Source organism: Ciconia boyciana, chromosome 17 (genome assembly GCF_034638445.1).
Source record: "Ciconia boyciana chromosome 17, ASM3463844v1, whole genome shotgun sequence".
Classification (NCBI taxonomy): domain Eukaryota; kingdom Metazoa; phylum Chordata; class Aves; order Ciconiiformes; family Ciconiidae; genus Ciconia; species Ciconia boyciana.
In genome coordinates, this window is record NC_132950.1 from 7,740,956 (window position 1) to 7,765,991 (window position 25,036).

General features: G+C 66.7%; 3 protein-coding genes across 7 annotated transcripts in view; 1 reads left to right on the forward strand and 2 right to left on the reverse strand.

Moving 5' to 3' along the window:
- Nucleotides 1-1,891: 1,891 nt before the first annotated feature.
- Nucleotides 1,892-9,076, forward strand: ANKRD13B (ankyrin repeat domain 13B). 2 transcript variants are annotated; one of them, XM_072882177.1, is made up of 15 exons: nucleotides 1,892-2,052; nucleotides 5,583-5,718; nucleotides 5,925-6,049; nucleotides 6,133-6,178; nucleotides 6,451-6,594; nucleotides 6,726-6,915; nucleotides 7,029-7,095; nucleotides 7,188-7,269; nucleotides 7,341-7,405; nucleotides 7,484-7,614; nucleotides 7,726-7,883; nucleotides 7,963-8,115; nucleotides 8,205-8,365; nucleotides 8,585-8,665; nucleotides 8,751-9,076. In XM_072882177.1, the coding sequence occupies exons 1-15, from the start codon at nucleotides 1,942-1,944 to the stop codon at nucleotides 8,976-8,978; spliced, it is 1,878 nt and encodes a 625-aa protein (XP_072738278.1). In that variant the 5' UTR covers nucleotides 1,892-1,941; the 3' UTR covers nucleotides 8,979-9,076. The 2 variants fall into 2 exon arrangements, with proteins under 2 accessions (XP_072738278.1, XP_072738279.1); XM_072882178.1 differs by having other exon boundaries at nucleotides 1,893-2,052; nucleotides 8,585-8,661.
- A 1,368-nt stretch (nucleotides 9,077-10,444) lies between these two features.
- CORO6 (coronin 6) lies at nucleotides 10,445-16,712 on the reverse strand. Of its 4 annotated transcripts, XM_072881879.1 has the most exons (12): nucleotides 16,476-16,712; nucleotides 14,108-14,307; nucleotides 13,381-13,503; nucleotides 12,802-12,931; nucleotides 12,539-12,720; nucleotides 12,290-12,409; nucleotides 11,949-12,068; nucleotides 11,444-11,548; nucleotides 11,214-11,359; nucleotides 11,074-11,131; nucleotides 10,757-10,987; nucleotides 10,445-10,641 (listed from the first exon to the last, which is right to left on the reverse strand). In XM_072881879.1, the coding sequence occupies exons 2-12, from the start codon at nucleotides 14,303-14,305 to the stop codon at nucleotides 10,519-10,521; spliced, it is 1,536 nt and encodes a 511-aa protein (XP_072737980.1). In that variant the 5' UTR covers nucleotides 14,306-14,307; nucleotides 16,476-16,712; the 3' UTR covers nucleotides 10,445-10,518. The 4 variants fall into 4 exon arrangements, with proteins under 4 accessions (XP_072737980.1, XP_072737977.1, XP_072737979.1 ...); XM_072881876.1 differs by lacking the exon at nucleotides 11,949-12,068 and having other exon boundaries at nucleotides 16,476-16,710; XM_072881878.1 differs by lacking the exon at nucleotides 11,949-12,068 and having other exon boundaries at nucleotides 14,108-14,422; nucleotides 16,476-16,710.
- Nucleotides 16,713-18,516: 1,804 nt separating this feature from the next.
- The window catches only part of SSH2 (slingshot protein phosphatase 2), a 103,348-nt gene continuing 96,828 nt past the window's right edge, over nucleotides 18,517-25,036 (reverse strand). Inside the window, 1 exon segment of the mRNA XM_072882472.1 lies at nucleotides 18,517-24,885. Coding sequence (XP_072738573.1) covers nucleotides 22,897-24,885 — 1,989 coding nt within the window. The 3' untranslated portion in view covers nucleotides 18,517-22,896.

The window sequence follows — 25,036 nt, forward strand, 5'->3', positions numbered from 1 at the left end:
CCTGCTCCTGCTCCTGCTCCTGCTCCCGAGTATTCCCTGGTCCTGCTCCTGCTTCTGGTCCTGCTCCTGCTCCTGCTCCTGCTCCTGCTCCCGAATATTCCCTGGTCCTGCTCCTGCTTCTGCTCCTGCTCCTGGTCCTGCTCCTGCTCCTGCTCCCGAATATTCCCTGGTCCTGCTCCTGCTTCTGCTCCTGCTCCTGCTCCTGCTCCTGCTCCTGCTCCCGAGTATTCCCTGCTCCTGGTCCTGCTCCCGAATATTCCTGATCCTGATCCTGCTCCTGCTCCTGCTCCTGAGTATTCCCTGGTCCTGCTCCTGCTCCTGGTCCTGCTCCCGAATATTCCTGATCCTGATCCTGCTCCTACTCCTGGCCCTGCTCCTGAACATTTCCTGCTCCTGCTCCTGCTCCTGCTCCTGCTCCTGCTCCTCGTCCTGGTCCTGCTCCTGGGCATCCCCTGGTCCTGACCCCGGTCCCAGTCCTCAGTGCCCTCCTGGTCCCATTCTCAGTCTCCAGGGCACTGTCCCGGTCCCAGTCCCAGCCCTGGTCCTGTTCATCCCCCCCTCTGGGTCCTGGGCACCCCTGTGGTTCTGGTCCTGGTCCCAGCCCAGGTCCTGCACGCCCCAGTCCCAGCCCTGGGCACTTCCCACTTGTCCCAGTCCTGCTCTGGGCACCCCAGCACCAGCTCTGGGCACTCATCCTGGGTTCAGCCCCAGCCCTGGGCACTCCCCGGTCCTGTTCCCAGTGCCAGCTCTGGCACTGTGCACCCCACTCCTGTGCACCCCCACTCCCCACCCTGGCCCCATCCCAGGTGCACCATGGGGTGCGGCGCGGGCAGCCTGGGGGTCCCAGGACACTGGGGTTCCCCGCCCGCCCCAGCAGCGCAGGCGGGACACTGCACCGGGGATGTGTAGGGTGGGCTACAGCCTCCTGGGGTGTTCAGCAGGGGATGTTGGGGGGTGGGGGGACTGGGGCCCACTTGGGGTCTGTTCCCCCCTCTGGGATCCCATAAGCACTTGGAGCCGGAGGGGACACCACAATATCGCCACGGGGGCCCCGCAGGCAGCTTTGGGGGCTGGACCCCCGCGCCACAGCCACCCCAGGCAGGAGCCACCGGAGCAGGGCCGGATCCTGCCCCCCGCCGCCACGGGCCAGGCTGTGCGGCCTGTGCCACGGGTGACCTCACCACCGGTTGCCAGGGAGATGGCTCATGACGTCATGGGGCAGCGAGGCTGGCGGGGAGATGGGGGACGCTGCGCGGGGACCGGGGCAGGGGGATGCGACCACCGCCGCCGCCTTCGTCATGGCTGAGCAGAGCACAACAACGAGGGGGATTCACCCCTCGGCGGCGGCCCCGTGGCAGGGCGGGGGGCGGCGGGGTGGGGGGCCGGGAGCATGGGGCTGGCGGGAGGCCGAGGCGGCCGGTGGAGGCCCAGCCTCGCATTGTTCTCGGGCGGCAGCCGGAAAACACGACGCCCGCCCCGGAGCAACGCAGGCGGAAAAGGAAACGGGGCCGGGGGCCCGCGCCTGCCGCTGCCCGGGGGGGGGTCGGGGCCCCCCGCACGGCCCCTGCCCGCCGCCTTCGCCCCTGCCCCGCCATGTGCCCGGGCCCGCTGGCCCGTGGGGGGAGCGGGGGCCAGCCGGGAGGGGGGGGACACCGGGAGGGGGGTGTCTGGGTGCCAGCGGGGCGACCCTTTGCAGCCACCCTCGTGGGGTCGGGGGTGATGGCCTGAGCGGTGCGGGGGGGCGGCGAGGAGGAGGAGGAGGAAGGGGGCGATGCCGGGCAGGGCGACTACAAGTCCCATGAGGCCGGGCGGTGCTGGGGGGCGCGGGGGAAGCACCGGGCGGGAGGGGCCGTGCCCGCCCCGCCCCGCGCCCCCCCGCGCCCCGCTCCGCCCCGCGCCGCGCCCGCCGCGCCCGCCGCGCCGCTCCAGCATGCACGGAGGATGCTCGCGTCTTGCTCAGGCAGGAAGGGGCCGGAGGGCAGGTACCCGCTGCACTACCTCGTCTGGCACAACCGCGCCCGCGACCTGGACCGGGAGCTCAGCGCCAAGCAGGTGGGGTGGCGGGGGGGCACCCCCGGGCACGGCCCGGCCCGGCCCGGCCCGGTTCGGCTCGGCTCGGGCTGATGCAATGCTGCCGGGGCTGCAGCCGGGCTCCTGCTCGGGGGCTGGGATGGGGATGGGGAGGAGGAGGATGATGGGGATGAGGGTGGGGACGGGGTCCCTCCCGGGGCTGGCAGGGCTCTGGGGGTGTCCCGCGTCCCCCTGCACCCCGGGACTGTGCCAGCTGCCCCCGGGGATGGCACGGAGCGGTGGGTACCACCCGCGGGTCCCCTGCATCCCCCGGCGCACGCAGCCCCGAGCATCCCTCCCCACGTGTCCCCGGCTCCCTGCTAGGCCTCTGCAGGCCCCCGGCACCCCGACCCGCGCCCCGCTTCTCGGGGTGCTGCCAGCCCAGCTGGGGGTGCAGCCCCCAGCTCCCCACCCTCAGGCCGAGCCCCGCTCGGGGGGGGGGACACAGGGCCCTGACGCTGCCCGGGCGCAGGCCCCCAGGGTGAGGGGACCCACCGTGTCCCCCAGCCTGGGAACCCCCCCAGCCAGCCGGTGACGGAGCGGGGCCACGGGCACGTCCCCAGGCGGGTTCCCAGCCTCCCTCTCCCCCGTGGCGTTGCAATTCAGGTAATTAAAACCCAACCCCGAAGATGCAGGAAACCGCAGGCGCTGGAGGGAGGCCGGCAGCGAGGCTGTGCCGAGCATCCCCGGTCCCTCGGCCCAGCTCCTGGCACCCCGGGGTGCTGAGGGCCACGCCAGATGGACCCCGGTGATGCACAAAACGGGGGGCCGCCGTACCGCGATGCTCCCACCGGGATGCAAGCGATGGCTCCCGCCACACCCGCCTCCATTGTGGGGGCCGGCCGGGGGGGGCTGCACCAGCATCGCCCCGGCCCCCCACCCCGTCACCGGCGTTTTTATTTCCGTGGTAATTTGGGGTCATTTTTCCCAGGAGCCTGGCGCGGCGGAGATCAAAGCTGGGCGCAGGCAGCGGCGGCTCGGCAGGCGCAGGGAGATGCAGGGGCTGCGAGGGCGGCTCTGGCCCCGCTCGCCTGCAGAGAGGGTTTCTCACCCACCCCCCCCAGGCCTGGCCAGTGGAGGGGCTCTCCCACTGGGCCCCCACCACCCCCGTCACCATTTGCAGGGCGAGAGCAAAGCCGGCCCTGCGTGCACCCCAGGGGTGCACGGGGGAGCCCATGGGTGCTGCAGGCCAGATCCCAGGTCAAGTGGGGGTTTGGGGGAAGGAGGTGGGGGCCAGCCCAGGCTGAGCCCCCCACCTTCAATCCAGGGCATCTGGGGACACGGCTCGGCCCTTCTCCCTGCCAGAGCATCCCCCGGGTAAGCAGGTCGGGGCTGGTGCTGTGCGTGATGCTGGGGGCTGGGCGTCCCCCTGCCCCAGGGCTCTGCCCTCCTGCCACCCCGGGGACCCGCGCGGGGCAGTGGCACCACACGGGGCCCCCCACGACATGTGCAGGTGTCTGGGGTTGGGAGCTGCTGGGGCCGCTGCAGCGTTGCTCCTCTCCGTGTCTCCATAAGGGCCCTGTGTGGGTCACCCTTGAATTGTCACCATGAGCTCCTGTCCATGCTTGCCTCCACCTGGGGAGCGAGAGCAAGTGGGTCCCCGTGGCAGGGACAGCGTGAGGACATGGCAGTCAGTGACACGGAGCCTGTCGTGCCAGGACACCCCACACCGCAGCCTGCCCCATCACGCGTGGCAGGGACCTGGGGTTGCACAGGGACAGCAGCGTCTGGCACCACCTCCCTGCGCTGGCTCATGTCCCCCGCTGCCACCTGGGAGCAGGCGCTGGGGTCCATGCCCGCGCTGAGGTCCCCCACCCTGGGGACAACCCCGGCACAGGGGCTGTGCTGTGCCGTGCGCCTGGCTGGCACAGGAGGAGGAGCGGCCGAGCTGCGGTCCTGTGCTGCACCACTGCCATCCCGAAGCCATCCCCGTCCCTGTCCCCATCCCCCGTGGGTGTCACAGCCCCAGGACGGTCAGCACTTGGAGGTCTGTGCCACAGCCCCCGAGGCGGAGCCGTCCCAACACCAGGGCCCGGGACTGAGCTCTCACTGCCGAAAACTGGGTCACGCCGTGTCCCCCGGGGTTGGCTCCGGTGCTGTGTCCCCGGAGCAGGGACCCTCGTCCCGCCCAGTGCTGGGGCAGGGCTGCAGCTGGGGAGCCCCGCTGAGCCTGCAGCACCCGTCCCCCGGCTGGGGGGCGATTGCTTTAATTAGAGTCATTTCATTAGCGCAATTAAGCAGCAGTCGCCTGGAGAGCGTTGGAGCAGCACGCTGGCTCCTGGGGAAGCGGGGGGCTGTTTCACTCCAGCAGTGTGGGCAGCCTGGGGGGTCCCCCTGCCCAGTGAGCCCCTGGGGATGAGGGACATGGGGAAGCCCACAACCCGGGCAGGGATGGGGACATCCCCAGGACAGAGGGACAGCAGGACATGCCCAAGAGCAAGACTGGGACTTGCTGTGGGGTGAGAGCCCAGGCACTGGAGAGCCCACACCCCACCCCTGCCCAGCCCCAAATGCCTCCGGGGTGCCTGGTCCCAGCTGGCACCTTCGGGTGCTGCACCCCAGGTTTGTGCTCCCGGGAGTGGCCTCCCCAAAACCCGTGCCCTGATGCGGGGGTTCGTCCCCGCTGCCTCCTGCCCCAGCAGCATCTGACTGCCCCTCTCTGGGCACAAGGCTTCTGCCCCGGCTGGGTGCTGGGGGGCAGGGGCTGAGCCCCCCGCTGCCACTCCATCAAGCCCCGAGCCGTGCCCCCAGCCCTGGACGCGGGTGCGATGCTGCATCTTGCGCGGGGAGCGGGGCCCAGGGGTGCTCGGGGCACCCACCGCCGCTGCCGGCGGGTGAGGGATTCCTCGGGGCTGGCTGGGCGCCAGGCTCCGGGCTTGGCACAAACAATCGCAGCCCCAGCGTGCGGCTCCCCAGGGCCCGGGGATCCTCCGAGCAGCCGCTCCGCTCACGCAGCCGCCCGCCCCCGGCTCAGGCAAGGGAACACGTGCGCCCACCGCAGCCCACGTCGCCTGCCATGCTCCCGGCCCCGGCGGAGGGGGGCTGCCGGCAGCTGCTGCCTGGCAACTGGGCAGCAGCCCCCCTCTCCAAATCCCAGAGGTGGGGGCTTTTCCCAAGCTTGCAGCTGCATCAAGCCGTGCAGAGCTCCGTGCACCGTGCCGGGGGTATCCGTGCGCCCCGCTGCCACGCCGTCCCCCTGCTCCGTGCCTGTGCGGTGGGCGCAGCCCAGCCCGACCGTGCTGAGCCGTGCTGGTGCCGGCAGCCGCCGCCGCGCTCGCCCCACCTTCCCCTGGGGCTGGCAGTGGCTGTGGGGAGCAGAGACAGCCTTTTGCGGTGCAGTGCATGTGCATCTCTTGGGGGAGCTCAGGGATGGGGATGCTCTCCGAGATACCAGCAAATGTCGGCCGCTTTCCCCGGCTGCTCCAGCCGGGAGCCTCATGCCTGCGGGAGGGCACGGAGGGGGTGAGATCCGGCCGCCCCCGTGCCCCCTGAGCCCTGCTCCCTCCCGGCAGGCCGACATCGAGCAGCTGGACCCCCGAGGACGCACTCCACTGCACCTGGCCACCACGCTGGGCCACCTCGAGTGCGCCAGGGTGCTGCTGAAGCATGGTGCCGATGTGGGCAAGGAGAACCGCAGCGGCTGGACAGGTGAGCCAGGGGCTCGCTGCCTCGGTCCTCCGTCAAGCCACCCTTGGCACGGGCACGGGCACGGGCGTGCTCGACCCGGTGCTGCAGCTCCTCAGGAGACAGCTCACGCAGTGGTACATGCATGTGGCTCCTGCGCAGTGGCCGGCTCTGCCGTGCCGTGCCACGCCGTGCCACCCCCCTGGGCACTGCCCCTCTCTGCCCTGCAGTCCTGCAGGAGGCCGTGAGCACCCGCGACCTGGAGCTGGTGCAGCTGGTCCTGCGCTACCGTGACTACCAGAGAGCCATCAAGCGCCTGGCCGGGATCCCCATCCTGCTGGAGAAGCTGCGCAAGGTACCTCCCTCTGGCAGGGCCACCGGGGCGGAGGGGGGGATGCCGGCCACGGCCTTCTCCCGACCCCGCTGTGCTCTCTGCAGGCCCAGGACTTCTACGTGGAGATGAAGTGGGAGTTCACCAGCTGGGGTGAGCTCGGGGCAGAGCACAGCGGGCAGGGGGGGAGCGGGAGATTCCCAGCAGAGCCTCCCCCGTCTCTGGCACTGCCCCCAGCCCCAGCATCCATCCCCATCCCCGAGCATACCTGTCCCCTTCCCCCGCTACACCCCAAGTTTGCAGACCCCCGTCCCGCCGAGGCGCCGGGTTCTCGGGCGCACCCCCTACCCGGCTCAGCGCTGGCGGCCCACCCGGGGGTGCAGGGTGGCCCCGTCCCTGGCTGGGCTATCACCGTCTCTCCCCAGTGCCGCTGGTGTCCAAGATCTGCCCCAGCGACACCTATAAGGTGTGGAAGAGCGGCCAGAACCTGCGGGTGGACACCACGCTGCTGGGCTTCGACCATATGACCTGGCAGCGGGGCAACCGCAGCTTCGTGTTTCGGGGACAAGGTGAGCCGGCACCAGGGTGTCCCCCCGTCACTGGGGAGCACCGGCAGAGCCCCTCGGCACTGCAGCAGGGCTGGGTGACATGGTGGGGACTGTGGTTGTCCCTGCATACCCTGACCCCCCCCTTCCCCTAGACACCAGCGCGGTGGTGATGGAGATCGACCATGACCGGCGGGTGGTCTACTCGGAGACGCTGGCCCTGGCCGGCCATGACCAGGAGGTGCTGCTGGCTGCTGTGCAGCCCACCGAGGAGCAGGTGATGGGGCGGCTGACGGCCCCCGTCGTCACCACCCAGCTCGACACCAAGAACATCGCCTTCGAGAGGTGGGCTGGGGCGGCACCGAGCCCTGCCCCCAGGGATGCGCAGCCCCCCGGGGTGCCCGCACCCTGGGCTGTCCGAGTGAGACCATCGTTCATGGTGCCCTGTGTCACCCCAGGAACAAGTCCGGGATCCTGGGCTGGAGGAGCGAGAAGACGGAAATGGTGAATGGGTATGAGGCCAAGGTGAGGGGCAGGGGGGGGCTGAGCCGCCTGAGGGGGGTATGGCCCATTTTGGGGGGGAGTATCTACCTCTGGCACTTCCCCTCCTCGGCCAGGTCTACGGCGCGTCCAACGTGGAGCTGATCACGCGGACGCGGACCGAGCACCTCTCAGACCAGCACAAGGGCAAGAGCAAAGGTGGAGCCGGCACGGGCTGGGCAGGCAGGGCGCTGCGCCGGCTCCAGTCCTCACCCCCTCCTGTCCCGCAGGCAGTAAGACCCCCCTGCAGTCGTTCCTGGGCATCGCTGAGCAGCACGTGGGGCCCAACAACGGGGTGAGTGTCCTGGGGGTCCTGGTGGCTGGGTGGCCCTGTGGCCGGACCCCCCCGTTACCCTGCCGAGGTGTCCCGCAGACGCTGATCACGCAGACGCTGAGCCACGCCAACCCCACCGCCATCACCCCCGAGGAGTACTTCAACCCCAACTTCGAGCTGGGCAACAGGGACATGGGGCGGCCCATGGAGCTCACCACCAAGACACAGAAGTGAGGGGGGAAGGAGCAGATTGTGGACCCCTCCTGTCATCCCCCCTCAACCACTGCAGAGCCCCTGGGGGGGCAGGCAGGGGTCCCCAGCCCGGCGCCTGTCCCCGGCAGGTTCAAGGCGAAGCTGTGGCTGTGCGAGGACCACCCGCTGTCCCTCTGCGAGCAGGTTGCCCCCATCATCGACCTCATGGCAATAAGCAACGCGCTCTTCGCCAAACTGCGGGACTTCATCACCCTGCGCCTTCCACCCGGCTTCCCTGTCAAGATCGGTACGGGGTGGGGGTCTTTGCCGCTGTCGCGGGTGGCACAGCCAGCTTCCCTCCCTGCTTTTTTTCCCCTTTCCTGCAGAAATCCCCATCTTCCACATCCTCAACGCCCGCATCACCTTCGGGAACCTCAACGGGTGCGACGAGCCCGTCAGCTCCCTGCGGCACAGCCCCAGCAGCGAGGCACCCTCACCCAGCAGCGACTCCTCCAGCGTCAGCAGCTCCAGCTCCCTGAGTACGTGGGGCAGTGGGGACACGGCGAGGGGGGGGGGGGAGCAGGACACAGCGGGGTGCCCAGCCATGCCGACGCCTGTCTCCCCACAGCCTCGTGCCGGGCGTGCGAGATGGACCCGGCGCTGTTCGAGGTGCCGCGGGGGTACAGCGTGGTGGGCACCCACCAGGATGCCCTGCGGGAGGACGAGGATGACCTGCTGCAGTTCGCCATCCAGCAGAGCCTGCTGGAAGCGGGCAGCGAGTACGACCAGGTGGGCACTGCCACCCCCCCTGCCTCCTCCTGCCCCCCCCTCCCCGGCTGGGGGACCGGGCCGTCCACCCTGTCCCGACGCTGCCGCGGGACGCTCACCCCACCTCGCCCCATCCCTGCGTCCTGCGGCGGTGGGTCAGAGCTCATGCAGGGGGCCGGGTTTTGGGGTGCTGGGAGGGGGGATGCCACCCTCCGAGCACCCCTCTGCCACCGGCCGCAGGTCACCATTTGGGAAGCGCTGACCAACAGCAAGCCGGGCACCCACCCCATGTCGCACGAGGGCCGCCGAGGAGACAGGTTGGTAAGGTCCGGCCAGCCCCCCCGGCGGGAGCGGGAGTGGGTGCTGGCCCCGCGGGGACCCCCGCTGAGACCCTGCCGCTCCCCAGGACTCCCCAGCACACGGCAGCCCCCCGGCCCCCCGTTGCCCCGGCCCCGGGGGGCGGCGGGGGGCCCAGCGCCCTGTTCCCCAGCTATGCGGAGCAGCTGCGGCTGGCCATGGCACTGTCGGCACGAGAGCAGGAGGAAGCCGAGCGCCGGACGCGCCAGGAGGAAGAGGAGCTGCAGCGGATCCTGCAGCTCTCTCTGATGGAGAAGTGACCCCACGCCCCCGCTGAGCCCCCACCCACCCTCCCCAACGGGGATGGGGACGCGGCCGGTGCCATGGATGGGGACACGGAGGGGGAGTGGGGTGGGGGGAGCCAGCCCAAGCACTGCGGAGGGCAAATGGGGAGGGGGGTGCAGGATTTGGCCCTGGCGTGGGGGAGATTGACCCCATAGCCAGGGCGGTACTGGGGTGCGGGGGGGGCACTCCACAGCAGGACAGGGTGGGGGTGGGTGACAGCCCTGCAGCTGGGGTGGCAGGGACCGGGGGTGGGGGGGGGCCAACCCCACGGACTGTACCCCACCCCTGGGGCAGCCCTAGCCCCCCCAACCTATGGGGTGCTGCTTGGCCCCTCGCCCCAGGAAGGCGGGGGGGGGCACATCCTGCCCTAGATGGGGGGGCTGCCAGCCACATGGGGTCCCGGGGTGCCCCCAGAGCTGGGGGGCTCTGCCCAGCCCCCTTGGACCCCCTGCCCAGGCGCTACCAAGTGCACTTACCCGGGAGCTGCTCTGCCTGCCAACGGGGGGGGGGGGGCGGGCTCCGCCCCATTGCACCCCCCAGCCCGCGTGGGGCTGCACAGCTGCCCCCCACCCTGGCGCGGGGGTCCGCTCGGGCAGCCGAGGGGGTGCCTGCGAAAGGCTGCCCAGCGTCGCCCCCCTGACCCCCTGCTCGCACCTCCCTGCCCCGCTCGGGTGCCCCCCCCTCGGCAGCGCTGCACCCCATCGTCCCGGGCACTGACCCTGAGAGAAACCTTACGTCAAATGGTGCTAACCCCCGGCCCCCCCCACCCCGGGCTGCTCCTCCTTTGCACATGGGGGCCACAGGGTGCGGGGGTGCCGGGCTCGCTCCCCTGGGACTTTTCATAGCCGGCACCCCCCACCACCACCATGCACCCCACAAGCGACATCTGGGCCAGGGCCCGGGGAGCCCGAGCAGCTCCGACCGTGGCCAACACCAATAAATGCTCTTTAATGTTTCTGTCTCTCGGCCTCCCTCTGCCTGCGCCGGGGCCGTGTGGGCAGCGGGGTGCAGGCAGGGTCCCCCAGCACGGCAGTCCCACGTCCCCGGTACCTGCCACGGGGCCACGGGCGGCCGAGCCCTTTATTAAAGGGGGACCCAGGAGCAAAGAGCTGGTTGGGAGCGCCCGCCGAGGGGGGCGATGGGGCAGGGGGAGGCGAGGGCGGGGGGGGGGAACGGGGTAGCACCGTACCCAAGTGCATCCTGGCCGGCGGGGCCCGGCAGCCCCCTGTCCCGGGAGGACGCTGGCGCCCGGCTTGCAGGTCCCTGAGGAGGGATGCTCAGCAGCCCCAGCCTGCGGGCACCGAAGCGGGACTCGCCCGGGCACTGCAGCGGGGTGCCCATGTGCCGGGCCACCCCGGGAGCAAGATGTGACTGATGCCAGTGTGGGGGGGTCAGGGTCTGACCCCCTCCCTGCAGCCTTGGCTCCTGGGGAAAGAACACGGCTCTGGGCTCCTGCCCTCTGCGGGGACTCGCCTTTAATCCCCAGGGGGGCTGGGGCAGTCCTCGCCCTGCCCGTGGCCGTGGCCGCCATGCTAGTCCGTGCCATTGGTGAACTGGCAGAGTTTGTTCTCCAGGTCGGAGATGCGCTTCTCCTGTGCTTGGACCGTCTCCTTCAGGGCACGAATCTCCTCCAGCACCTCCTCCAAGGCTGGCTGCTGCAGGGAGGGGACACACACGCGGGGTCACCGGGGAGCCCCCTCCGGCTCCCCCAACCCCACCCCAGGCAGGGGGACAGCCCCGCCACAACGTCCCCGTCCCCAGGACACTCACGGAGAAGTCAGGGTTGCAGGTGGAGTGGCTGTGGCGGCGGCCCGGGGGGGGCTTGTTGTCCAGGATGTTCTTCTTGACCACCTTCAGCTCCCGGTTCTTGACGGGGACGTAGCCGTCCCGCAGCGAGATGAGGATGGGCTCCGCGTCCTTCCCCGACAGCCACTCGTCTGCCTCCAGGGCCGGCTCGGGGCCCGGCGTGTCGGGATACAGGTCGTCCTGGAAGAGGTCTGACTGCGGGGGCGAGGGAAATGGCGGTGAGATGGGGGTCTTCTCCCCCTAGACCCCCCCCATCTTCCCCGGGACCCCCGCGGGCTCACCTTGCGTGGCACCGTCATGACGATGGGCTCGCACTTGCGCTCATGCAGCTTGAAGAACCTGCGTGGGGCAGAGGTGGTCAGGGTCCGGCTGCCCCCCCGACCCCTCCGCCTCCCCCCCAGCCGCCCCCCGCAGCTCTCACCTGGCGATCTCGCACTTGCTGACGTCCAGCCCACGCTTGGGCATGAAGCCCATGCCCCGCTGCGGCTCCTTGCTGCTGTAGGTGTTCAGGTAGTGCACGTAGGGTGCCTCGTCCGTGATCTCGAAGTACCGGATGCTGCTGTCCCCCTGCGGGTGTGGGGACGGGTGTCAGCCAGCCCCGGCACCCCCAGGGACGGGGTGGCATGGGGGGGGGTGTCCCCGGGGGGTTACCTTCCCGCAGAGGTAGACGATGCTGGAGTCGGGGTCGTAGAAGGGCAGCAGGACCCCGTTGCTCGTGTCCATCTCCTGCAGAGCGATGGGCTCCTCAAAGTTTTTCTGCGGGGCCGGAGCGGTGGCAGCGGGGTGAGCGGCAGCCCCAGAAGTCCCCATCCCGGTTAGTCACACGCATTAGCCACGGCACACTGCGGGGACAGGGCTCGTCCCCCCCCAGGTACACAGCCCCCCGGGAAGGCAGCCTGGCATGCCCCCCCAGCCCCCCTGCCCCACTCCTGCTTACCTGCACGACTGGGTGCTCACCAGCCTGGCCTGCCCCCTCCCCGCCAGCGCTCCCTGCCCCCCCCAGCCCCCTCCCCATGCCCGGCACAGCACAGCACACTTGGGAACTTGGCTTCTTGTGGGGGGGGATGCAGCAGGCACCCCATCTGGGAGGGGGCGGGGGGCAGAGGGTCGGGGGGGGGCCAAGTTCCCGGAGCAGCACTCCATGCGGCCTCGTTACCGGGTCCCACAAGCCCAGCTCCCGCTGGCTCATTCTGGTAAAGCCCGTGGTAAAGATGTGTCCTTCCCGTGTGAAGATGGCCCGCACAGGCCTGAGCCCTTCGTGGGGGGCAAACCTCTCCTGGGGGGAGGGGGAGAGAGTCAGCACAGGGCATGGGAAGGGGCGAAAATGGGGGGGTCCAGATCTGTCCCCCAAAACAGCCGCTGAGTCCTGCTCCTGGGGAGTGCATGAGGCTCCCGGGATGCACGCGCTGCCGGAGAGCATCCCCGGCACCCGGCGCGTCCCTGGCTCCGCGGGGTCCCCGGGGTGGTGCTGGCCGGGCGGGAGCCGTCGTCTCGTACCAGGTCCCAGAGGCCCAGCTGCCGCTCGCTCATCTTGCTGAAGCCGGTGGTGAAGATCTTGCCATCGGCCATGAAGATGGCGCGGATAGGGCGGGCGCCGTCATGCGGTTTGGCTTTCTCCTGCGCTGGCCGTTAGCGGGTTAAAACCAAAGACAGAGACGCGCGCGGGTGCGGGCGGTTAGTAGGGTCAGGTAGGCGCGGGGGGACGACCCGGCGGGATGGTGGGGCGGACACTGCGAGGGCACTCACCGCCAGGACCTGCTGCTTGCGGGGGTCGATGACGCGGACCTTCTTGTCCTTGCAGGTGGTGACGAGGAGGCTGCCGTTGCGGTTCCAGCCCACGTTGTAGATGAGGTCGGTGTGCATGTCCTCCAGCACCAGCAGCGTCTCCCCCGTGCCCACGTTCCAGAGGATCACCAGGTTGTCACAGCCTGCGGAGGACCGACAGGGTGGACGCCGTCACCCCACGAATCCCACTCGACCCCGGGGAGTGTGAGCCGGGACCCCCTTACCTGCGCTGAGCAGGACGTTGCGGGCGGTGGGGTGCCAAGAGATGATGCCCACCCGCTTGGAGTGTCCCTCCAGCGTCACCACCGGCTCCGTGATGTTGCGCACGGGGACGTAGTCGGGGACCTGCCACACCTGGGGGGTACGGAGAGTGCGATGTGGGGCGGTGGGGATCACCCTGCGGTGAGCGCTAAGTGGCTGAGGGCCTTGGAGCCAATTAACCTCATCGTTAATCCTGGCTCAGGCTGCAGGGAAGGTGGTGAGGGAACAGCAGCAGCGCCTGCATCCTGGGGTGCATCCCCAGCACTCGGGGTGCTGGTGGGCACAGGGAGGGGGGCAAGGCTGGGGCACAGCCCCCAGTGTGTGTCCCCCCCCAGCTATTCTGGGTGCTGAGTCGCTGGGGCGGGTATATTTAGCACAAACTGCTGCATCATGGAGAGAGCAGCCGCCGCCAGCGCAAACGCATGGCACCGGGGCTAAAAATAGGCCAGTGACACTTCGCAGGCGGCGAAGGCGGGGGGATGCTCCGTGCCGCTCCCCCAGCGCTCGCCACCCCCCCTCCCGCCTGGGGTCCGGCCCCTCACCATGACGGTGGTGTCCTCGGAGGCGCTGGCGATGACGTTGTCGTTGTGGGGACACCAGTCGATGTCCAGCACGGGTGCTGTGTGCCCCGTCACCAGCGGGTAGTTCTTGTCCACCCGTCCCGTCTGCAATGCCGAGGTGCCAGGATGAGTCCTCAGCGGCCGGGGAGGCCCTGCCAGGTGCCCCCCAAGCCCCAGCCTGGCCACCACGCGCGGCTGTGGCATAAGCGGGGACACGCAGGGTGCCCTGGCGGTGGCCAGAACTTTGCACCCGCCTCAAAGGGGGACGCTGGGGCACCCAGTGGGAATGGGGCTCACTTGGCACAAGGCCCCATAGGGACATGGAGGGGAACGATGTGCCCCGGGAGAGGTTGGTTTGTGTCCCCTCTGATGGCAAGGAGGGGCTGGGGACCCTCTCCCGGCCTCTCTGCGGGGGTGGGCAGGGCAGATCCCCACCCCACTGGGATGCTCCCTGGGCATTGCGTGTCCCCGGGGAATTTAGGCTGGGGAGAAAGCAGCTGGGGGTTTCCAGCATCACCTCGGTCGCCCCGGGACATCACCCTTCGCAGGTGCCGATGACCACCCCAGGCTACCTCTGCCCCGAGCCCCCACGTGAGGACGGGGACGTTGGGGCAAAGCCGGGGGGCTCTGGGGCCACAGCAGCCCCCCATCAGCACGTCCCCCCCAATACATCCCGGGGGGGCCAGACCCCGGCAGCCTTTCCGCTCACCTTGGCGAGGGGCAGGACGATGAAGGCCCCCCCGCCGCCGGACTCCACGATGATGGCCACAAACTTGGGGTTGACAGCACAGAAGGAGCTGTCCCACGTCACCTTGGAGACGCGGATGTCCTCATACATCTGGTCAGCCTTCACCGGCTGCCCAAAGACGTGCCGGAACTTGCTCTGGCGCACCACGCGGCGGCTCATGGCTGGGGGGGGCAGAGGGTCAGGCCACGACCCCGCCCTGGCACAGCATGGAGGGGTTTCGACCCCCTCAGGCCTCGTGCTCTGAGAAACCCCCCTACCCTGGGCACAGGGGGAAGCCTGGGGACACAGAGATGGTGGGGGATGAGGGTGCAGGATGGTGCCCGACGTGGTCCCGACCCTGCGGCAGGGACCGGGGCAGTCCTGGTGCAGGGGGGTGTGGGTGCTGCAAGTGCTGGGGACGGGCATCCTGCGGCCGGAGCCGCTTGACGGCTGCTCAGGGACACGGCCGTGCCGTGATGTGCAGCTGTGCCGTGCCCTGTGGCTGTGCCGTGCCCCACGGCTGTGCCGTGCCCCACGCCTGGCACTGGGGTTGGCACATGAGCAGCTGCAGTAGAGAAGCGGGGCTGAGGGGAGTTTGGGGCGGACACGGAGGAGCCGTGCACCAGGTCACACTTGTCTCCTTACGTCCCATCCTGCATCGCTGGCCCGAGGTCACCTGGCTCAACCCCGCACCCAGGAATGAGGCTGTGCCTCCAGTGTTGCCCACCCCACGCCTCCCCCCTTGGGCCCCTGCCCTGGGGCTCCACGTGTGCCACCCACTCTGCACCCCAACCCGCTCGCTGGCACTAACCCGGGCGAGGGCTGGACCCGGCACAGCCACGCAGCCCCACGGGCACGCCAGGGCGGGAAGAAGCCCCCCGTACTCAGCACAGCCCCCGCGGGGTCTCCATCCCTCAGCCACAGCCAGGCATGCTGCCTGCAACCACCCATCTTCATTCCGAGCCTGCGCTGCTCCTGGGACCTTCCTGGGGCCACCGAGCCCCTTGGGACCCTGAAACCCCTGGAGCTGGGGCTTTGCAGGACCCATGAGCCACTGACCGCCCCAGGGACTCCCCTGTGCTCTTTTGGGGCCTCAGCCATTGCCGGGGGCCGTATCCAGCCACCAAACCACAGCCCAGAGGGCTGGGCAGGGCTGCCCCCAGCCTGTGGGGCCAGTGTGGGCAGAGGTAGGAGCAGATCTGCCCCTCCGCGTCCCGGCCAGTGGCTTTTGGCCAGGGCACGTGCAGCGCCAAGCCAAGCCACATCTGCCCGGTCCCTGGGCGTCCCCAGGGGTCCCCACGGCCCTTCAGCATCGCCCCTGGCCTGGCAGAGCAGGTGCGGGTCAGAGCCAGGCGCTGAGGAGGCCCAGAGCCCCGCTGCCGAGGGGGGCTGGATGCCGGCACTGCTGGTGTCACCCCCATGGCCCCTGGCACGGCCCCCAGCCCTGGGGAGCAGTGAGCGGGGTCCGTGGGGACGCCCTCCGGGTATTTTGCAGCACCTCATCCATTGCCAGTGGGAGCAGAGCTTGGGGTGTAGGCATGCAGGGGAGGGGGCGACGGCCTGGCTGGCTGGGCAGAGTGCATGCAGGGTGCAGGTGGGGTGCAGGCGGGGTGCAGGCGGGGTGTGGGGTGCGGGAAAGGTGCAGGTGAGGTGCAGATGCGGTGCAGGCAGAGTTGAGCAGGGTGCAGGCAGCGTGTAGGGTGCAGGCTGGGTTGGGTAGGGTGCAGGTGGGGTGCAAGCAGAGTTGGGCAGGGTACAGGCAGGGCTGAATGGGGTGCAGGCAGAATTCAGGTGGGGTGCTAGCAGGGTGCGGGCAGGGCCGAACAGGGTGCAGGCGAGGTGCAGACAGAGCGCAAGCAGGGTGCTGTGGTCTGCAGGCAGGGTGCTAGCGAGCTGCAGGCGTGACAGCTGGATGGGGTGCAGGCAGGGTGTTAGCAGGGTGCAGGCGGGGTGCGGGCATGCCACAGGCAGGGTGCAGGGGGCTCGGATGGGGTGCTAGCAGGGAGCAGGCGGGGTGCAGGCAGGGTGCTAGCAGCGTGCAGGCGGGGTACGGGCGTGATACAGGCAGGGCGCAGGCAAGGTGCAAGGCACGACACGGGCAGGACAGCCCCGCTCCCCGCTCCCCGCTCCCCGGCCGTGCCATTACGTTGCCACAATTGAATCCGCAGCGGCTGCTCGGGAACGACCAGAGGTCACTTTCCAAATATAGCCATCTCCCGCCGGGCGGCCAGCGGGCCAGGGGCCGGGGGGCCCGGGGGGCCGCAGCCCAGCGCCCCGCCGCCGCCGCCCCCCACCCCCCGCCCCCGGTGCCCGCCGCCGGCCCCGGCCCTGCCCGCGCCCCGGCTCCCACCTGCGCTCCGCGGCTCCTGCGCGCTGCGGGCGCGCCCGGCGCTGCGCCCCGCTCGGCTCCGCCCGGCTCGGCCCGGCCCCGCTGCGCTCCCCACGGCCCGGCCCGGCCCGGCCCGGCCCGGCTCGGCCCCGCTCCGCTCCGCCCGGCGCGGCTGGGCTCGGCACCGCGCAGTGCCGCTGCCGCACAGAACAGCTGAGCCGAGCCGGGCGCCGGGGCCGGCACGGCCCCCCCCGCGGCGGGCACCGGGAGAGGGGGGGAGAGGGGGGGGGAGAGGGGGGGCCCGGCCCGGCCCCGCCTGCCCCCGCAACCCTGCCCGGCCCCCGCCCCCCCCCCCCGCCCGGCTCTGCCCGCGGGGACGGGGGCAGCCCTGGCACAGCCGGCCCTCGCTCCCTCCCCAACAGCGGGGAGGGGGCCCAAGGGTGCCCGCAGCCCCCCCCCCCCCGGCACGGTGCGTGGGAGCCCCTCGGCCCAGCGGTGCGGGGGGCTGGGGAAGCCCCTCTGCCCGCTCCTGCCAGGCAGCGTCTTCCCAAAGCACTGGGGGGAACCGAGGGGAGGGTCAGCCCCCGACACCCTCCGGCTGCCATCAGCCCCGGGGTCACCTCTGCCCGGGGCTCAAGCGGGACACGGGGCTGCTGGGCATCCCGCAGGGCTGCGACCCTGTCATGGGTCCCCCCGCACCCTGGGGCCCGTCCAGCCCCACAGAGACCATGGCCGTGGGGTGTCCCTGGGGCTCCCGACACCCACAGCACCCCGCGGGCTCGCTGCCTCCCCCCGGGAGCGAGGGGGCTGCAACCCCATGGGGGTGAGCCCACGCCAGCCCCGGCCCTGCAGAGCGGGATGGTTACGGGCACATTCAGAAGCCAGATTTGGAATTTAGCAGAGCCCAGCCCCACAGGGATGCCCTGGCCCAAGGGGATTAAGGGATTGCAGGGCTCGGGGACCCGTGGGAGGGGAGCCGTGGTTCCTGGAAAGGCAGCAAAGCCCTGGACCCTACAAGGGCACCGAGCGGAGCCGGACGAGCATTGGCTGAGCCGGGCAGGAGGGGGCAGCTGGCAAAAAGGCAGGGAAAAGGTGACATCCTTGTTCGCCCGGCCAAAGGGAGGGAGGGGGCTGCAGATGCACCCCCTGCCTGCCCCATCCCACCGTGGCCCTGGCTCACTCCGCCCTTGGAGCTTGGGGATGGAGTGAGCTCCGTGTCCTATGTCCCCAACTCCAAGCCACATCCCCAGCAAGTGGAGAAAAGGCCCTGGGAAGCCTTCCCCCAGCCGGTGCTGGGAGGAGTGGGAAGGGATGGGACACGCTAGGGACACTGCCAGCCCCGCAGCGATGGCCCTGCACCCCTAGCCCCACACCCTGGTGCCCACTGAGCCCTGGCCCAGCAGGAAGCTTCACGCAGGGATGGCGAGGCTGAGACTGGTCTGGGGAATTGGGCTCTCTCTGTACCCCCTTGCTCACAGCCCCGCTGCTCCCCACGGCCAGGCAGGCCAGCGGGAGCCCGCAGACACCTTTGCGCCACGCTTGCGTGCCACGACAAGGGACACGATGGAGCAAAACCAGCTGACCTGAGACGGGCTGTTTCCCAACACAGAGATCCACTTGCGCTGCGGTTATTCGGTGCTTGGATTCGGCTCAGCTACTTGGCTGGCCACAGTGGGTCTGGTCCAGGGTCCCTGCTGAAACCTCACATCCTCCCTTGGAGCTTAAACCCCAGGACCCTCCCCGCAGCTCCTCTGCCTGCAGCAGTACAGCGAGGGCACCCACAGTGTCCTGACAGTTTTATATACGCAACCCCTGGCACCTTCCCTGCAACCGCGGCAGGAGCTGGGAGAGCATCTGCTTGGGCGCACGGCTCCTCGGCCCCGGCACAGGAGGTCACTTGGGACGGGATGGGTCCATCTATGCTTCTGGCAGGGGACACGAGTGAACAACCCCGCTCTGGGTCCCCAGCTCCCCGCTGCCGCCCCGTGCTCCGACAGCAGCACGGATCACTCATCGCCCCCAGCCCCGATCCCAAAGAGGAGGCAGCATGCCCGTGTCCTCTTCAAAATAAAACTTTATTCATTCAGTAACAAGAACATTGAATCTGCACATCAGTGCACAAGTTCACATTTAAAAACAGCTGAGCACATCGGTCATAAAGTCTTTAGGGGGAAAGGGGACGATCCCAGCCACCAAGGAAGATCCAGGAGGGGCAGACAGAAGCGCTCCCCTCACCGGGTTGCAACTCCACCGCCAGCCGTCCCTGAGGGCTCACGCTCCAGCACGCAGTGTGGCCAGACTGCCCGGCCCTGGGGCGATCCCTACAAACCAGCGCATGGACATTAGATCTCTATACAGGAAAATAAAAGGCACTGGCACCTGCTTTTGTGCCAACAGAGATGTCTGCAGTGCGGGCAGGCTGTTAGCACCTCTGGCGGCGCTGCCGGAGGGTGACTGAGAGCCCTCTGCCCAGCCCAGACCCCTCCGGTGCCAGGCCAGCGCCCGCCTCCACCCCACGCCAGCAAGGGCTCAGGGGGTCCCTCCCTTAGGGAGAAACGTGGGGGCTCGCCTGGAGCTAGGACCATATTAAGGCAGGACGCACTGCGACGGGAGCAGGGGACCTGCGGTGGGTACAGCGTCCTCCTGCCACCGGGCTGGGAGAGCTGTGGGCCCTCCGAGCCCCAGGCAGGTGCAGTGCCCCAGCACCCACGCTGATTCCCAGCACCTCGCTCCTCCCAGGAGGTCCCCGGAGCAGCCGGAGCTGGGATGGGATACCTTCCACCAGGCCTTTGCTGGCAGAGGGACACGGAGCTAATCCCTGCCCCATTTAACATCCAAGCGAGCCAGAAGCGGCGTCACCTCCTGCCACCCGCTGGGACCGTGCCCCCAGGAAAGGGCCAAAAAGGGAGAGATTTGTACATGTCACAACTTCTCAAGCAGACCGGACACACGCACACACGCACACACACCATCGAGTGCAACAGAACGCAGTGTAAAAACCAGTTTCACGCACACGCTATCCGTTTGTGCAAGGCTCACACGTTACAGTACAGCTGGAGATTGGGCGGGCAAGGGGGGAGGCGATGGCTGAGATATTGTACAGGAGTCAATGTAAACAATAAAGCGTCCTCCGAGAGGGCTTTGCAAGAGACCAAAAGAACAGTTGCTTTGTACAAAAATGCCCTTAAAACAACACGTTTCTCCTAAAACCCCTCTATCAGCGAGGCTTGTCAGCTGCCGAGCGCTCTGGAGGTGCCGCTCCCTGCGGTGCTCTGCGGGTCACAAGAAGCTCTCGTGGGGTGGCCACAGGGACCAGGAGGGAGCTACCACCCACCCATGAGCCACCAGCATGGAGAAGGGACAACCGTCCCCAGGCAGAGACCTCTGATGCCAGGGGCTTGGTGGCTTCATTGCGCAGACACTGGCCAAGGAGGACCCAGGACCCCCGGAGAGCTGCATGCAACATGCTCCTCCAGCCCGTTCCCCTTTCGACCGTCCAGGTCAGAGCCTCCAGACCTCCAAGGCCTTCATAACTCTGCAAGAGAACCACCTTCCCCGACTCCCTCCGCCTGTCCACAGGCTTCCCAGAGAAAAACCAGCTGTGCTGGGCCAGAGCAGAGGACAAGGGGACAGCAAAGCACCTCCCTGCCAGGGCCTTTGCCCCTTCGCTGCTCTCCCCAGCTGAAGTACCCGGACAGCAGCAGAGTATTGAAAGGAAGCAGCATTTCTGGTCTGCATGGAAGAGCCTTCCTATAGGGCATTTCTCCTGAGATCAAGCCGGGCAAAGAAACCTGATCCCCTTCCTCCTCCTCCTCCCTTCTCAAGGGAACAAATTATACACAGGGCTTTCCCCTCCCAAGCAGATCCTTGTCACCTCGTGTCCCCAGCCAAGCATGCTCCCTCCAACACAGGGCGGGCTTGGTGGCACCCCATCCCTTCCGCACATGGAGAGGCAGGCAGACTTGTCCTTGGGGTCAGGAACGGTGGGGGGGGCAAGGACTGAAATCGTCCTTCACAAGATGACATGAGCCACTTGGCCTTTCCACACTGCCTGCCCAGCTCCAAAACCAGCTGGAACCTGCTAGGAGAAGCCAAATGTCTTTCAGGATCCCAAAGAAGCATCTGGCCTCCCAGGCCAGGGACTTGGGTGACTTCTAGTGACCGAAATGGCCTGGGATGACATACTATGTGACCCAAGACAGGGCCTTGCTGGGCTACTTCGGGCTGTGCTCCAGCCTGCAGCTAGCACGGGTGACAATCCCCCCCCCAGCAGAGCTCAAGCTCCTCGGAAGGGGAGGGACGAACTGCACGCTGCTGCTGGAGGACAGACGCTCACAGCCCCACGCCCGGGCTGCAGGCACGCAGGCTCTGCAAGGCAGTGCGGGAGGATCCTTGGGAGCTACAGGAGGTGGGACTAGCTTGCCAACTGCTAGGCTATCCTCTGCTGCGGGCAAGCTGGGGGGTTACGGACACCCCTTCCCCAGGGCAGACACATGCTGCTTCCCAGTACTCCACAGCGCTCCGGTGCCCTGCACTCCTCTCCAGCTCAAGATGAGCTTGTCCCATCAGCGAGCACAAGGCTCTGCAGCATTAGTGCTGCTTTCTAGGCACGGCCTTGTCTGCTGCTCCTCCTCCCACACCGCATCCTCACCCTGCTGGGCTTTCAGCAGCTGGAGCCATTCTGCATCTTCTCTCCGCTTTGCTCCTCCCCGGAGGGCAGGTCTGGGCCAGAGCCAAGCACCAGCTCAGACACGCTCTTCTGCCACAGGACTGCAGACAGGACCCAGAGCTCTCCTGCAACCGCCAAGGGCCCTTCTCTCTGCTCCTACAGCACACATAGAATTTGCTGATATGCACGGCTGGAAATGAGGAGCTTTGATTTAGCCAAACTGCTTGGGAACCATAAAATTAATTTGCTGAAATTTGGAGCAGACCCTTCAAACGCAGGGTCTTCGGGGAAGCAAGAACCTGCAGAATGGCTCAGAGCGGCCGACTGCTTTCCACGTCCGACAGACACTTCTGAAACCCAGCTTCAATGGGGAGGGAGACGAGCAGATATGCAGTCCCCCTCCCGCAGTGGGGTAACGGGGGTTCACGCAGGACTGGAGGAGAAGGGACACATTTGGCAAAGGCTGGCATTGAGGCTCACTTTTGGAAAGGGAAGACAGCTTACAATGTCAAATCCACTCCCATTTTTGTGCAGATTACAATGAACAGCACTGAGTTTGAGTAAGGTGGTTTTGTTTTCCAGTTTACAGAATGCAGTCTTGCCCTTTTTTAAAAAAACAAAAAACAAAAAAAACACCAAAAAGCCCAACAAAAACATAGAAACAACAAAAAAATTTCTATATAAATACCATATATACAATTTAGGCAAAAAAAGAAAAAACTTCCAGAAAAGATCTTTCCTCTGGGTCGAGCGTTAGGAGTGACGGCAGAGAGGACAAAGCTTTGCATTCAGTAGGGGCAATACGTCGTGTAACAATCATAACAGCCTCTAGGTTTGGGAGCGACCAGAAGTGCCCGTGAGCGTGGCAGAGGAAAACTCAGGCAGCACAAGACAAGAACAGCTTTTGGGCGGAGGGGCGGCAGCAGGAGGGCAGAGGATAGATGATATGGCCATGAACTTGGAAGGCCCACAGCAGTATTCAAGTAATGGGAGGGTTAAAACCCTCATGAGGTGTTTGTTTTAAAAGAACACTCTGGCTTTGAGGGGTCTCCTCCTCTCACCCGCTGGTCTGGGGCAGCTGAGGAGAGGTGAGCTTGGCAGCTCGTGGAGGAGCTCTGCTCCACCTCACCACAAAATGGGGGGCTCTGCAGGACCCACACCAGGAGGGGAGCACTGATCCCAGTGCCAGGCTGATCTCGGTGCCAGGCTGCCCAGGGTTTTCAGAGCATCCGTCGGGAGGATTTAACCCTGTGCCCTGCTTTTGGGGATGAGGCAGCCGAACCGAGCCCGGGGGGTTTGTCCTGAAGTGGAGTTCCAGTTTGCAGAAATAAAAGAAAGGCCAAACAAAGGGACCTTGGCACAGCCTTCACATTTACGGGGGCTCTCACCCCAACAACTGCCCAGCACCATTTTGAGGCATGGGGAAAATTCAAGTTAGGAACTAGGACCTGGTTCTAAGTAACACTCCACTTTGCTGAAGCAAGCCAACATAAATTTTCAGGTGATAAAGGTGTTCTTTTAAAACAAACTAACAAAAAAAAAAAAAGAAGATTTGAGGTTATCCGAGTTAAAAAACTTAAAAAAACCCAAACAGTCCTGCAGTCAGAGTCACACACAGAAGAACCAACCCACACCTACATGCGCCAGGAACAGTAAAATGACAATATATATAAAATTAACCAATAAAGTGCATGTTCCTTATATTACACCTGCCCCTTGCGTGAATACAACACCACGGGTTCTCAGTAAGAAATCACAGCCGAGGGCTCAGGATCACATAGTATTGTAGAGGGGATTGGTTGTCCGCTTTTTATCATTGGTCTTTCTGAGCCTCCTCAGAGGGTGAGTTCTCCCGTGCTGCTGCCGGGGTGCGACAGCCAGACCTTGAGCCGGAGACAAGGAGTCCAGGACCTGCACCTGGAGCAGCGGAGGACCCTCCTCAGAGCTAGTCCACGTCGGATCTGTGCTGGAAAACAAACTCTGCTGGCTGGAGCCGCACTCTTTGGCATACTGAGCTAGCGGCCTCTCCACTGGCTTGCTCTGGGCAATGCACTCCGCTGTTCTGAGCTGTTCCACAAAATGCTTAGCGGGCTCTGGGGAGGAAAGGCGATGCTTTCCGCACACGCTTTCTGAGTCCCTCTCCAACCTCCCCCTGCGAAAACCTCGACTGAGGGCAACGCAGGTGAGAAGCACCGGGTTGGCATCGGAAGAGGCCAACTCCCTCTCGGATAAGTCGTCCTTGGAGAGGTCCAGGCAGTCCAGTTTGGCCAAGGATGCCGATCGTTTCATGTGGGAGGGTGTGGTGAGCCCCGCATGCCGGATCCGAGCCTCTATCTCCTTCGCTCGCTGCTTGACCAACCCGGGGCTGTTGCTGCGCTCCTCCACGCTGTGGCTGCTGGAGCTGTGAGGGAGGCTGTAGCACAGGAAAGAGATGTCCAGAAGGTCCATGTTTTCAGTGCGTTGGCTGGTGAAGTCCTCGCCGCTCAGCTGCCTCGAGGTGCTGGCACCCCCCCTGCAGAGAGGCTTAGGGCTGTCCCTGAATGCGAGAGTCGTGTCTCCCTCAATGCCACATGGCGTGACCAGCTCATCGTCTGTACCTGTGCTCTGCTCAGTGACACCTTCCAGGTGAATTACGTAGGGGTAAGAAGAGCGATCTAGGCTGGCCGAAGGCGTAGAGGTCACCTGGGCAGAGGGGGAAGCAGCACCGAGGTGAACAGATAACCCACCACCTTCCTTGCTGGGGCTGCCCACAGTGAAGGTGGTCTGCTTGTGTACCGCGTGCTCTGGCAGTGAGAGATTTACCAGCGCCAGAGCTCTGAGACAGGTCGGTGCCTTCTCCGAGCACAACGAAGGGTTCAAGTTTTCATCTAAAGACGGGAGGGCTGCAGCCAGCCCGCCCTGCTCACAGCTTGCGTCAGGGCACTCTGCAGACTTGACTGTGGGAGTGTATTCGATGATTTCAATTCTCTTTGGGAGGAGGGAGGGCAGGGATGGCTCCTCCGTCCCATCAAATGAGACCACTGTTCTGCACTCTTGTGCCGTTCCCTCCTGCCCCGGGCTGGGCTCTGCAGGCAGGGACTCCTGTGCAGAGGAGGCGAGGGGCACAGGCAGGTGTCTGCCTGCAGGCAGCTCTGCCCCAGGAGGCAGCAGCAGCTCCTCAGCACCTGGACCCCGCACCTTGTCACCCTCCGGAGCCAGCTCCAGGGGCGGCTCCTCGCTCTTCCCTCGCGGCAGGAGCTCGGCAGCTGGAGAGTCGTTCCTGGAGTTCTTGCGGGTCGGTAAGATGCAGACCGGGGACGCGTGCTGGTGCTCTTGCTCCTGTCTCAAGCGCTCCTCGAACTCCAGGGTGGCTCGCCGGACGGAGCCAGGGCACCACTTAGGCTCAGGGTTGATGGAGCCGCGAGGCTCTTGCTGCTCCCCCACAGGGCTGCTTTCCTCCAGGTCTGATTTACCAGAAGATGGCTGCAGGGAGGGGGCAGCTTCTTGCTCAGCTTGCAGAGGGCCCTTCTCCTTTTCCTGGTGTCCAGCACAGGTTCCTTCGCTCTGTTCCACCCTTTCCGATGCCCAAATCGCCTCCACTGGCAGGTCATGCACCGTGTTCCTCTTTGGTGTCTGGGTGAGGTTGGCTGAACCCTCCTTCTGCTGGGCAGGTCCTGCTCCCTGGTTGATTGACTCAATCTCTGTGATAATTTCCTTAACAGAAATGGCATTTTCCGAGTGGGATCTTGTGAGATGGCCTGCACTAGGCAGCTCAGGGACCTCCTGCAACACAGAAACAGGAAAATTACAAAACGGATCAGCTGTGCTGACACAGAGCAAATGGCAGCAGCTTGAAGGAAATGGGGGTGCACATCCCCAAAGGAACAAAAAGCGCACGTGCCAGTGTGTGGGGATAGACTATAAGTGCCGTGAT